Genomic DNA, 14,436 nt, shown 5'->3' with positions numbered 1-14,436 from the left:
GCCAGTCAAGCTCTTCCACACCAAACTCATCCAACTATGTCTTTATTGACCTTGCTTTGTACACTGGGACACAGTCATGTTGGAACAGAAAAGGGCCTCCCCCAAACTGTTCCCACACAGTTGAAAGCATAGCATTGTCCAAAATGTCTTGGTATGCTGAAGCATTAAGATTCCCCTTCACTGGACGTATGAGGCCCAACCCTTGAAAAGCATCAACCAGACCAATATCCCTTCTACACCAAACTTTACAGTTGGCACAAAGCAGTCAGGCAGGTAATGTTCTCCTGGCAGCTGCCAAACCCACACTTCCCCATCAGACTGCCAAACAGAGAAGTGTGATTCAACCATTGGCATTATACTTGGTTATGTGATGCTTGCATGTGGCGGCTGCACGGCCAAGGAAACCCATTCCATGACATTCCTGCCGCACCTGTTTTGTGCTGATGTTTTGGCGACTTTTACTCACCATGCGCCTCAGCACTCAGTGACACCGCTCTGTGGCTTTATGTGGTCTTATGCTTTGTGGCTGAGTTGCTGCTGTTCCTAAACGTGTCCACTTTCCCATAATACCGCTTACTTACGATGCAATTTCACGAGCTGACTTATTGCAAAGCTGGCATCTTATCACAGTGCCACGCTTAAATTCACGGAGCTCTTCAGAACGACCCATTTTACACTAAAAGCTTTATGCAATTGAAGATCATCAGCAGTACTGTTTGTGTTAATTATAGTAGGGGTCATTAAATAACTATACCTTTGGAATGTAGAGTTTGATAAATTGCCTTGTCAACATAGCAACCAGTGAAATGGTCCTCTTTTTTTTGAGCCTTTTTTTGAAATGGTAATCTTTCCACTACTTAAACTTTTAGTACAGATAAGAATCATTCAGCCTAGCTAGTCTTGCTGCTGTAAAAATCTTAAGCATTGTTCGATCATTGCTCTTGATAACCTTATGGATATCCCATTCTTGTACGACTTTATTTGCTGCATGAAGCTCTACAGACTTCTACTTAAGGCTTTTCCACTTATCTGGCCGTGTCCTAGAATCACCTTTTCTTTATAAATAACCCCCATAGGCTGATGTGGTTTTTCATAGCTGGCTTTAGCCCTTGTGGTGATTTCTACAAATCTCCATAGATTCCTGCCTAACCCCATTAGCTGGGGCTGCACCGAGTCACCAATCTGCAGCACAAAGAATCATTCTTGTGTCACACGTCTGCAGTAAAGCCATACAGGGTTCTGAAACAGCCTAACCCTGTGACCTGCTGGCATTTAAACGGTAATAAAACAGGTAAAACAATAATATGACTAGACAGCAAGTGGCTAGCAATCACTGTATCAAGTGTTTATGTAACCCTTCCCATGACTCATTTATACCTTCCTCTCAGGAAGAAACAGAAGGCCACAAAACACGTCAAAGGTATACCGGGAAGAAGTCTACAGTCATAGGCAGAAAATATGAGTTAGCAGAAAGCTATAAACATAATAACAGGTGAATACTGATATATCTTGATACACGGGAACATACAGTATAAACAGTACACTATAGTTATGTTGTGCACAGATACCATCATGGACTTAACGTTTTGTGAAAACGTTTGGTATTGTAGAAAGTTTATTTTGTTTCTTTTTGTATATTTAACGTAATCTGCTGATCTCATGTTTGTTTGGGTTACTTTATTGAAGAGCCTGCATTGGTGCCCTTATGGCTTTATTAGTAGTGTTGCAAACTTGAGATATCAAAACTTACTTAATAAAGTGTTTATCCCATAGCAATAAAAAAAAACTCTCCCTGGTAGGCACAAAGCAGCTATATACACAGATAAGATGTGCAATGGGGAAAGGTTTCAGTGATTTGAAACAAAAAAACAATCTAAAGCTTGTTTATAAATGAGCCCAGACATTCACTAGCACTGTGTTAACATGAACAGGTGCTGGGGGCATCCTTACTTACCCAATGCATCACTCCTTAAGGCTGGGTTCATGAGTGTACTAACACACTGCCAGGGCTGTTGGCATGGATGCTCATCACACATGCTAGGTTGTTGACACCACCAAATAGAAGCCCTACCTGTCGCTTCATTAAGGAACACTATTCCTGGCATAAAAAGGGTTAAGGGGAATCGGTAATACACCAAAATGCCTTTACTTAAGTTGTCCAGTTCATTATTTCTGTATAGTATGGAGTGCATAATTTACATTTAAACATATTTCTTCCATGCTCTTTCTTAACCCCATACTTTTAGATGGTATTACTTTTTTACCCAATGCCTACAGTGCATAAACATGACGTGACTCAAAGACAATTTCTTATTCCCTTCTGCATAAATGAAGTGTGTCCTCTGCCAGGCGTCGCACTGTATGGGGGCTACCTTATTTCCACACCTTCAATAGATAGATCAGAATAAAGAGGAATCCGTTGCCCTGCTTATAGATGAGTGCATCTGAAATGATTTAACGAGTTTAAATGTAGTGCATAGCTTTTTCTTGTTAATGTTAATGTGCTGCTTTAGCCAAGATCGACTTTTTGAAATGCAGCACAGCTGTATCAATGCAAAGGTTACCCTATTGATGTCTGCGCAGATGTGTTACAGCGGGCTGCCTACTGGGAAATGTCAAGATTCGAGATTACAAAGTTAGCTGAAGAGCGAAATTGTGGTATTGTGATCTATAACACAAACAAAGGAAGTGAATGGTTTGTAATGCGAATTAGCCTGTGTACCTGTCGTAAATTACTGAGAAGTAGATTCCAGTTTTGCGGTGCGTTCCTCTGAGCGTTGACTGTACGAAATGCTTTAGTTTTCACATATGATAATACAACCGCAATAACAATTTGGCTAGAGATGTGGTTGAATCGTTTTGCATTGAAAAGGGGGCAGTGTGACGGGGTGCATGATAAAATGTCAAGTAGCACTGATTTATAAACCTACGCTATACAGAGTAAAATAGAGCTAGGAACTGTATTCCTACCAAGTACAGTATTGTCCAGAAGGAAGAATTTGAATGGCCACCAGTTTTTTGTTTTCTGTTACCTGCAATGTAATGGAGCAGATTATTAATATATCTCTAGGTCGACATATTCTATTTGTACGTCGGCTGAATTGGAGACCTGAAAGGTACATGAAAACAACTTTATTTTTGATATATATAAGATCTTATGGATTTAATACATCAATAGGCTGTAAGGGGAGAGGACATGGGTACTACACAAGAACACAATCGAGTGGCATAAGTGTATGTGCTGGGGCAGGTACAGACTTCATGGCCCATTGTAAATAATTTCAGTTATTGGGGTTCATCTGAAGTTCCTTCTTGGCCTATTGTCAGACCACGACAGCCCCACAGATTCCTGCATATGACTCAGGGCCTTAAACGGTGTCTCAGCTTCGGTGTTAAATTTCACGTGGTTTCGGTTGAGTTGGGGGTCATGTTACCAAACTAATAATCCATATCTCTGTGCTTTAACAAATGGTTCCATTGATGGTTATACTTATCAACGTTACGTGTTTGCATACCCAAGACTTATTATTGTTGTTGTAATACTTAACAGAAACAAAGTGATAAAGCTATATACTGTATATAATATTACTCCCTCCAAACTATTCTTAAATAATCTTCATTGGGCATAGAAATAAAGGATTATAATTTGGGTACATTGTTTGCAGCAAATTGCAGACAAGCATGGAAAAAAAGTTAGTCTGATATGTAAGTTACGCATCTGATATTAAATAGAAATGGGCACACTAGGTTTGCATATTCTGCTTGAGAAATGTTCTCATGTTGGGCTAAAACTTCAGCTACTCTGATGAGGGGTAACTGGAATTCTGCTAACCCTTCCTCTCCCTACCTTCTAATTATCTACTTCCTCTCTCCCTATTATCTACCCTTTCTCCCCCCCTTTGTACTTCACTTCCCTTCCAGCAGTCCTGCGGCGAGTCTCCCTGCTCTGCCACGGTGCGTGCTGCTTCACTGCTGAGCGCCGGAAATGATGTCATATTCCGGCGCTCAGCATTACAAGCTGGCACCGAGACCGAGCTAGAGGGCTCGCAGAGGAGAGAGAGGGGCGCCGAGCGGGTACTGACAACTTGATAAGCAAAAACCACTTGGCGCCCCTCTCTCTCCCGTGCTTCAAAAAAAAAAAAAAAGTGCTTGGGGCGGCAAAGTGCCACCTCTTCAAAAGTGCCGTCTGGGGCAATTTCCCCACTCTGCTCCATGGCAGTGCCGGCCCTGACCCAAACCTCACTCTGCAAGCCTTCGTCCTTTTCCAGCAATGCGCCTCTCTGCTAGAAATAAATCCTCTCCTTGTCCCTTATTTTGCCTCTGTGCGCTTGTCACCATGCTAACTGATCAGTAAACAAACAGCAGGATCTCCACACAGGTAATGGAGCTCAAGGTGATGGCTGAACGAGATTATCTCATGCTCTGAAGACTGTTACTATTTACCGGTCACTAAGAAAACACAGTCATGTTAAATACAGAGCCCGGCACACAACACAAGCAAAGTCACCTAGGGGCAGGCGCAATGTGTATAACGAGTACGTTATTGTATGCAGTCAGGATAAAGGATTTCTTGTAAATTAAATTCTACGGTTTCCTTTAAGAGGTTAAAGCGCGAGGTGCTTTCAGGCAATAATAAGTTTGGAAGTGACCTGTGAAAACCGTCTTGAATGCAAAATTAAGAGCACGTAAGATTGTTGGTTTAGTATTGAAGGTTACCAGATCTAATTACATTACAGAGGTTACCTTTGTGCTACTGTTGTAATCGTTGAAGTAAACACAATGACAGACATTTTTAGTAACAGATTGTTACAGACGGGTAATTCGTTGTGTTCCTGTTTATATTAGTGATAGGATAATGTAATTTCCCTGGGTATGTAGACGGTGCCCCCAAGCAGGTCACGAGATCACCTTAAGTGATATGTCCAAGTAATTATCATTGTATTATTAGTTGCGTGCATTAGAATCATGATCAAAGCTCAGTTTGCAGCGTTGCCAAGTATTATAAGAAGCTGCCTTATTGTTCACTGATCAGGCAAAAAGTTGGTGCATATCAGGGATTGTTGCATGATATCAAGATGCTAGTGGGTATTGTGGGTGAAGAGTAATGAGCCTTAATGGCATGTTCTCCATGGGGCGTTAGCGCCATATTTCAAATTACTGGGCAGCTGCATATTTTCATAACGCCAACCAGCCCAATAACCTGTATGTTGGTCTTCCAAAATCACCCTACGCTTGACATCAAACTTTTCCAGAGTCTGTCACTTTAATCAGTATATCTGTGGGTGAAAATATAAACCATAAACATGGCACATCTGATTTATAACAATATTTTGGGCTTTGGCACAAAAGAGCTATTATTAACGGATCAGATGGCAGACCTGCATCCACCACATATTATTTATATGAAGGTTGTGTAAGGGTTTATTCTGTAGATATGTCTTGTTTATATTATCGTGTCCTTGTGTCATACTTATAAATCACACTCATAGTTATAAAGTACACTGGTTTGACCTGCGACTGTATCAGGATGGCATATATATATATATATATATATATATATATATATATATATATATATATATATATATATATATAATATATATCTAGATATCTACTTTTACATTTCAAATCGATACACAATTATTTGTCACTACTTATTTGAAGTCTCTCTTCAATGAGGTGGCGTCCCCAATTTATTGCAGCAGCGTTGTCAGAAGAGCCCAGGAGTAATAAGATTCTAACCTCTGAAAATAAATATCTAATAAGCACTTTCAAAACATGTATAATAATACATTAAGCAGTGTGGATTAATAAGGAAACGCAGATAAATCAAAGTACCAGAGTGTAACATTAGTCTAGACTGTGTCCTGTACCAGAAGAATGCGCAGCGTATCTCGCCCCAGGTCACCTCCAAACCCATCCGATAAGTGGCTGTTGTTTTGATATTCTGCCATTTATACTTCTTATTTCACAACAATTCATACAGGTATGTAAGCTGTTTGGCAGCGCAAATACAGTAACTTTCGACCGAGCTCTTTTGTGCTTTGCATGAAAGATGTCTTTTTATCCTTAATCCTAATTTTGGAAGACAGATCAGTTAAAATATAAATATAATTTATTCAGCCGTAAGATTTAAGTCTTAAAGTCTTATACCAAACCTACCCTGTAAGTGTGTGGCTAGAAGGTGAGTTCTTTCCTTGGCTAGCATCAATTCCGAGTTTACGGTTAATAGGCAATCCCGTTCTGCCGTGCATCATTTTTTTACTATGGCTGGTAGCATATGGCAGGCGTTTAGCGTTTAAGTTTGTTTACTTATTAGGGGCCAGCTCTCTTCCCCCATATGGATGATTTTTATGTTATTAGATATTCAGTTTGTTGATTTGTTAATGTTATTTCTGATAGATTTTGTTGTGCTTTAATACAAGTGCTGCAGACATTTCATATTCCAAATCAGGTGTCGCGTTTTCTTTGTGACAAGTAGTTACCCGTTGCAAAGTCATGTAAACTTTCTGCAGGGCCAGTCTTAGACCAAACAACACCCCAGGCAAGAATACTCTTTTGCACCCCCCCCTATTTTTTCTTTAAATTTTAGATAGTGTTTTATACAGTGTTTTTACTCAAATGTATTAACATGCTTTCTGCTTTGTCTAAAAGTATTTTGTGACTTTTATGTCTGTAGAACATTGTCACCGATACACACATTCCCAGCAAACATTCTGAATTACTGGAAATGGGGGCGAGGCTTTACCAATATTTTGTATGTAACTTTGTGACTAGTTGCGTAGGTAATAAAATAAGGTATTTAGAAGAATTTGTGTGTTTTTTTTGTTTTTTTTTACACAATTTCTAAACACATTTTCTGCTTCAATACAGATTATTGTAACGTTTAGGGCTATAGAATACTGAGATGCATCAAACATTTTGAGAAAATAGGAAAGAGGGACTGTCCCGCCTAAAGAAGGGATACTTGTAACATGCAGTACCCAAAATATAACTAAAATGCAGTATTGCAGGGCAGTTCTAGCAAGCCTTTAATTTTATTTTTGAGGATCTGGGAAAATACTGAAATGAAGTTGTAATTATTGCATTAAACATCTGTAATATACATTTATGTTGATATGAAACTTTCTTTCTTTAGTCGGAGACAATTTGGGCCTAAGGGCAAAGAAGAAGTAATGATAATTGAACATCAAACTCAGCATTTCCGATTGATGCCCCACTTGGCTACTGCATTGGCGTTGATATTCACCAGCAGGTAGGCAAATGCCCCTTCTGCTTCTGTTTTGCACTTGTCTTGTTGTAGAAATAAAGTAGTGACACTTCTTTTGTTTTTCAAAGAAAAAATAAATAAATAAAATAAAAAAATAATAATTAAAAAAAATAATAATAAAAAATAATAATATATATATATATATATACCGTATTGGCTCGAATATAGGCCGCACTTTTCCACCCCACTTTAAGTCTTTAAAGTGGGGGTGCGGCCTATATTCGGGGTCTAGCGGGGTTAGGATACAGATCCCCCGCAGCGGTGCAGGGGACCTGCATCCTACTCCCCTATACGCTCAGACAGCCTCCCCTGCCAGCACTTCCCACGGGGGGGGGGGTGCCGGCACGGGAGGTTGTCTAAGCGCATCGTGCGGACCGTCCGCACGATGCATTTTACCTCTGCCCACCCCCGACTTACCGGAGCAGAATCCCGGGTGTCTTGCTGGGCCGGCGGGGGACATCTACGCAATACGCGTATTGCGGAGATGTCCCCCGCCGGCCCCGCAAGACACCCGGGAGTCTGCTCCGGTAAGTCGGGGGGGGCAGAGGAGGACAGTGGCAGCATATCTCGGGGGGGGGGGAGGACAGTGGCAGCATATCTTGGGGGGGGACAGTGGTAGCATATCTCGGGGAGGGAGGACAGTGGCAGCATATATCGGGGGGGGGACAAAGTGGCAGCATGTTTTTTTGGTGCTTTTTTAAAGAAAAAAACTTTTTCATTACAAAAGCACCAAACTTTAAGGGTGCGGCCTATATACGGGGGCGGCCTATATCCGAGCCAATACGGTATAAATATATATATATATATATATATATATGTATATATATATATATATATATATATATTTATATTTATACACACTTAACGCCTCAGGAGGGATCTAAAGTTATCTATCAGATACAGACAGAATTTGCAAAAACGTAGGGGTTATATATACAAAACTGTAGTGCAGTGCTTGAAAATGTACGTAATGTGCACACCTGTTTAGTAATTGACATCAGGCATTGTCATTGCTTTTTATTCATAAAATTCGATGCATCCTTAAGATTTGAAAACATATACATATGCTTCAAAAATCTAAGTGATCTGAAAAGTTATTCAGAGCTTAAATTATTTACCCGCACTCGACAGATCATTCTGATGGAGTATAGGTAGATCATTATGATATGTATAAGGAAAATAACAGGCACAGTAAGAAAGCCTGTTACTTTCCTTTCTCCATCTTTCTAGTTATTTTTGTTCTCTCTGTAATCGCGTATTCTGCTATAAGGAGGTACAGCTGTTTGTTGATGCAGCAAACTCATATCCGACGTGTCATTTGTCAAGAATATTATTGGTATCCCCTTTCCACTAATGAAAAATACAATTTCGTATTAAAGACATGGTACATGGACGTCTTATGCTTGTGGCTGCATGTATTCAGCCAGCCCACACACTAAAGGACCAGATCTGCCATACAAGCGGCAATACAGTTAAGGGATCTGCACCGGTCCAGGCCTGGGAATGACTACCAATTAGCCGTTTAAGTTATGCCCTATGCATCTTTCTAGTGTGCCTTGCGGGAAACCTAGCCATTAAAGCGTACAGTATGTCAGTTGTAATTGCAATGACATAATGTCAAACAGTGAATTTGAGTTTACTCATTACAGTTTTTTAAAGGTATCAATTGTCATTGGTTTTATGTGCTCTTCCTTTATTAGATATGCAGGAAAAATGCTTGATGAGGATGTCTACCACAACAGAGACCTAGTAAACAACCGGCCTTTGCAGGCTTTGGTTGCAGGACTTAAGGCCTATAGCACATGGGAGAACCTGGCATGTCTACAAGACTGTCGTGAGTGTACTGGAGGAATGGTGAGTCAGAGGGCTGTTTCATGTGTTTACTGGGATCAGTGTGGGAAACACTATATCAGACCAGGGGCAGATCCAGAGCCTGGCCTCAGGAGGTGCACTCTTACTAACACACACCCAGACACACACTAATGTACTCAGGCACACACTAACACAACTAGACACAATAACACACACGCACTAACATACCCAGACACACACTAATATAACCAGACATACCCACAGTAACACACCAAGACACACTCAAACCCAAGCAGACACACGCAGCTCACTTACCCTGTCTTCAGCTTGTCTTCAATGCGGCTCGTGCACACTGATTTAATATATGATTTGAAATAGATGTGTATTTATGTACATGTGGGGATGCTGAGACAAAGTCATTGAAGGTCATCTCCTGAATTACCTGAATAAACTAAATTTAAGAACATTCATTAGTACCATAGATGTATCATAAAGAGGCATGGCCTATGATTAGAACCTTAACTTAAATATGTAAATCAGATTTAAAAGTGCAGTCTGTAATCGGGTTGGCTTGTATTTTGGCCACCATAATATAGGACAACTCCAGCATTTAGGTTCTCAGGTCAAACTACAAGTATGAGGATCTGTTATTAAAAGGGACAGCTCTTTCACTCTATCACTTCAATGTTAACCTCCCTTTATCTCCAGCTTTAATTAGTTCATTTAAAATGTATAAAGTATAAAGTAACCTGAAAGGTAAAATGCATGTATTATTCCTCAATTTGGAAAGCCTAACATATCATATTTGGGTCAGAATCCTCTGCATTTATTGTCCAAAGCAGGACACCTGTGTTGGTGTGTGGAAATTGTCAGGTGGGGTGGGCCAGGCTCTGGATGTGGTCATGATGGGAGGTATGGTCACTCACCCAGCTTACCCAGTTAGTCACTTAGTGACGCTGGCCTACGTGGCTACGTGGGAAATGCAAACTCACGCAAAGCTATAATGATATTTAGATATCAATACGCAACATATTGCTGGATAGACACAAATAAAATGGATGTTAAATGTATACATACATTTTTCCTAATTTTGCCACTGTTTTGCACCTCCAGGGCATCTGGATTTATTGGTTAGAACTTATGGGAGTAGAAATCCAGTAGAGCTCATCTGCCCTTTTATTTAAAAAATAATAATAAAAATAAATAATAAAAAATAATAATATATATATTTAAATATTGTGAGTTTTTATTTATTAGGTTAGGGGTTGACAAGTGTAACTTGGCACCCATAACCACACAAAGTCTTATCACCTAAGTAGGCATCAGACCTTTGTTCCTGCATTCTGACAAAGCACTGCTGGGGCTGTTGCTTTTTTTTTTTGTCATGGTAACTTGCAACTACATTAAGATACTGGTTCCATGCACTGATCCCTGATACACAGGCAAGGATCAGAGACAATTTCTCTTATAGTAGATGTTGCAGATACATCAATATTTAAATGTATTAAATGTATTAGACTTCCCTTTATAAATATGCAACTTCAGATTGAGACTTCAAAATGTTGCCCATCGGCTCAGCCTGCAATCAGCAGCCCCACTGCACGCAGAAATTCTTGTTTTCCTGCACTCACTAAAGATGGGTAAGGGTGCCACCATATACAGGAGATGGGGTTGGCTTCCTAGGTCTTCTTGGACGATCAGTCATATATGATTGGCACCCAAAGAGTTAATGATCACTGTTTTTAGTGTTCCATTCCTAGTGTGCAGTTGTGTCTGACATGGTTCCAAGTCTCAGAGTCACTGTCACATAATCTTGCATGGGACAAAAAGAGGCACAGAGACAAAGATACAGATACAATTATCTGACGTTTTCCTAATAGATCAGGCAATCAGTTTCAGTTGAATAAGCACTGATGGGTCACCTTTTTTGCTTAGATAAGTGATACCCTCTGACATGTCTGTCCCCTTGGTCTCAGCTTTTGCTGTAATCAGACCTTTCCAGTTGGATACACACCCGTAGGCTACCTGCCAACTATATCACATAAATGCTGGAAAGATAAGATCACTATCTGACCTGCCCCTGACTCTTCTGATGATGCCGAGATTAAGTAACCTTCCAGAATATACAAACCATATATATTTGCCACAGACATTCCTAATTACACAAGAATTCACCTTAAAGGTGCACAGGGTCATGTGAATTGTTCTCTCATGATAACTCTCAAGACATATTGCTGTCTCACAATGCAGTTCAGTCTACACCCACCATCTATGCTTTGCTGTGCTTGCGAAGTAGCTTGTAGAAATCGTAGAATATTCTGAGTTTTCCAATAAAACAGGAAGATTCAAAGCATGTATGTGCTAATCTTTATCAATGATAATGCGCCGGAAAGACTCAAACTAAAAATAAAGAAAAAATCAGTTCTACATAAAATGCAGTATACATAATTCAATCTATACTACAAATTATCCCTGGCCTGAATGGTAAATGTATTAAAATGTAGATTGAGTCAAATATTTGTAGTTTTGAGGATTCAGCGCATATAGTTTTATTTCCCCCCACTATAAAATAATGGTGGCTTACATCATTTGAATGGTTCTAGCTGCTGGTTCTGTAATATTTTGGTCATTGAAGGCTTCCTGTAATACCTGAAATGTATTTCTATTAATGTTACATTTAAAGCTCCAATAATCATCTCTAATATATACATTTACATCAGCATATGCTGATGGTCTCTTGGCCGAGTATATTTCTGGTATATGGCATGCACCTGTAGTACCTGCCGCCGAAACCAACCAACACTTTCTTCAAAATTCTTCAGACTCATCTTTTTTAGGGTAAGAGATCTTCCTAATTAGACCCCAAATGCTATATGTGAGCACTTTAGCCCACAATTGCAAAATACATTTATCTTTTGAACATTAATATCTAGTGGAAAGCTTTCCAAATCTAACTCTAACCAAATATTAAACGAACAATGCATTTCTTGCCATGAAATAATTCAGAAGGCGCGTTTCTTGGCCAAAATAATACAATCCAATGGAGGCCAACATCATGTGCTATTGATAACCAGCTAGTATTGAAACTTTGAAGTCAAGGCCCTGGAAAACAATAACACGGCTTTATTGATCATAGTCAATATCAGATTTTAATTTAGAATTTAGGATAGGGTTGATTTAAGTAACATTCTGTCCTGTTCTGTAGGTCTTACTTCACTTACCCCCAGAGTAACTTAAAGAACACTTACAGAAACCCATATGGTCCCTTAATAGGCATGCTCAGAGAATTCATAATTTACCAACAAATTCCTGGCTTCAGAGAGTTGCCTTGAGTGATGGTGCCTTTAATACAAGTTCAACCCATAGGAAACTTTACTTGATTAACTAGTGAAATCACTTCGCAAAGGACCGCATTGGCCCTTTAACCTCATTAGCGGGTCCAGTTATTGAAAGTTATTGTTTCAGAACTATTCTTAAGCAGCTTTAGCTCTGAATTTCTTCCATTCGCTGGATTTCCGCGAACACGTGACCTATAATCCTGTAAAGCATAGTCCAGAGTATCTGGAAAGCCAGAGACTCGCTAATCCTATCTGCAAACATTCACCCCTAACCACATTTCAGAAACTGCAGACCCCCCCAGTGGTACCTGTGCCGTAAGAAAGTGAAGAAGAAAAACAAAGAAAACACATATCTGTGTTACATCCCTATGAAGATTTAAACATTAGTGCAACAATATAAATAACAAAGGAAATTCCAAAATGTAGTTTCAGCTCCCAGATGCTGATGTCTGCAGGCGGCATCATTTTAAAGGATCTCTGAATTGCATTCACTTGTATACTGAATGCATCCAACTTGGGTTTTTCTAATTGACTTGTATGGGCGTATAATGCTGGAAAGTTAGGTAAAAGGAATAGTCTTTCATGGTTAATGCACTGACGGGATAATACACAGGTATAAGCTATCTAGAACACAAGGCAAGGACAAAGTTACATTTGGAGCTCTACAGTAAATAGAGAAAAATGGATAGACTCTTAACTGCTGTCAAATTCTATGTAACTATCTTTGCATCATTCCATACCACGTGCCTAAATAAAGACATCTTCTTACGTCCAAAACGTGTTCTGGGATGACAAGTGTGTAAAATAAGAGAAAGTATGTTTATCAGCTTTATGTAGTCATCTGTAGTTGATTATGACTTGATTTTGCAGAAACCGCATATCATCCGAGCAGATGTGAGAACGTAAGCCAGGCCAACACAAACAGTTGAAAAAAGTTTGTGAGAAACTACTTCGATTACAGAATAAAGCAGGCTTCTGTCAGTTTTAATGCTCATTAATTTACAGATAAAACCAAACTGTTTTCCAATAAGTGTACAGTGTCTTTCTATAGAAAAGTTTAATTACAGTGACTACTCTAACAAAAGAGCCTTAACCAATACATTCTATCCTTATTTATTTGCTTGATAATATTTTTTATTTATTATGATTAAGTTGGTAATCTTTTATGTATGAAGCACACTTAAATGTGATATATACGCACACACACACACACACACACACACACACACACACACACACACACACACACACACACACACACACAAGGCATGTCAGCATAGGAACTATCTGTTGTTGCACTATGGTTGTACAGTGACCTGCTTGATGTTCTCACCTTCTAATGAGACTGTGATGTAAAATGTTCTAGGCTTTTCCTGTTCAGTATGAAAAACAAGCTGGCTAAACTCAGCGTAGTGTGTGACTGCTGTTAAGGTGTAATATGAGGGGGTTCTGTCTTGGAAATGGTGGGGTAGAATATGCAATAGTCAAGGCCGTATAAAGAGCATCATGGGCTTAATGCGGAGGATTTTGGTGGACCTTTTTTTTTGGTAGACAAAATCTTAACTCTTCGGCATCCATGTGTACTGGATAAAGATGACATCAGTGCCGGGCAGATAATATGGGACATAATCTTATGTAAAGGGATTGGGAGTAATTAGTACACAAAAAGTCATCATACATGGGACGCCTGTACTTTTAGTACACAAAAAGTCATCATACATGGGACGCCTGAAGCCACAATTCAGTGCTAAGGATTTTTAATAAAATATGCAGATTTAATAACACAAAATCTTTACTTTTCCTCTCACTGATTTCTGAGCGAAGAAAGTTTCAGGAGGGATAAGTAAAAACTAAATAGTTCAATTCCTACAGTAAGTAAAGAAAACAGATGACCTAACACACACACCAGGACAGGCTCTGCCACACCGACACCCAAACACACACACACACACACACACACACACACCAGGACAGGCTCTGCCACACCGACACCCAAACACATACACAGGACAGCCT

At 39.6% G+C, this 14,436-nt stretch overlaps 1 protein-coding gene across 1 annotated transcript in view; it reads left to right on the top strand.

Annotated features, from left to right (window-relative positions):
• Positions 1 to 14,436, top strand: part of ACOXL (acyl-CoA oxidase like) — a 123,015-nt gene that overhangs the window by 41,339 nt on the left and 67,240 nt on the right. The window contains exons 11-12 of the mRNA XM_053460798.1: positions 7,139 to 7,255; positions 8,971 to 9,124. Coding sequence (XP_053316773.1) covers positions 7,139 to 7,255; positions 8,971 to 9,124 — 271 coding nt within the window. The remainder of the gene's footprint in view (positions 1 to 7,138; positions 7,256 to 8,970; positions 9,125 to 14,436) is intronic.

This window comes from Spea bombifrons, chromosome 3, assembly GCF_027358695.1.
Source record: "Spea bombifrons isolate aSpeBom1 chromosome 3, aSpeBom1.2.pri, whole genome shotgun sequence".
In the NCBI taxonomy this organism is placed as follows: Eukaryota; Metazoa; Chordata; class Amphibia; order Anura; family Pelobatidae; genus Spea; species Spea bombifrons.
Note: the sequence above shows the minus strand (reverse complement) of the source record. Positions and strands in the feature narration are given on the sequence as shown.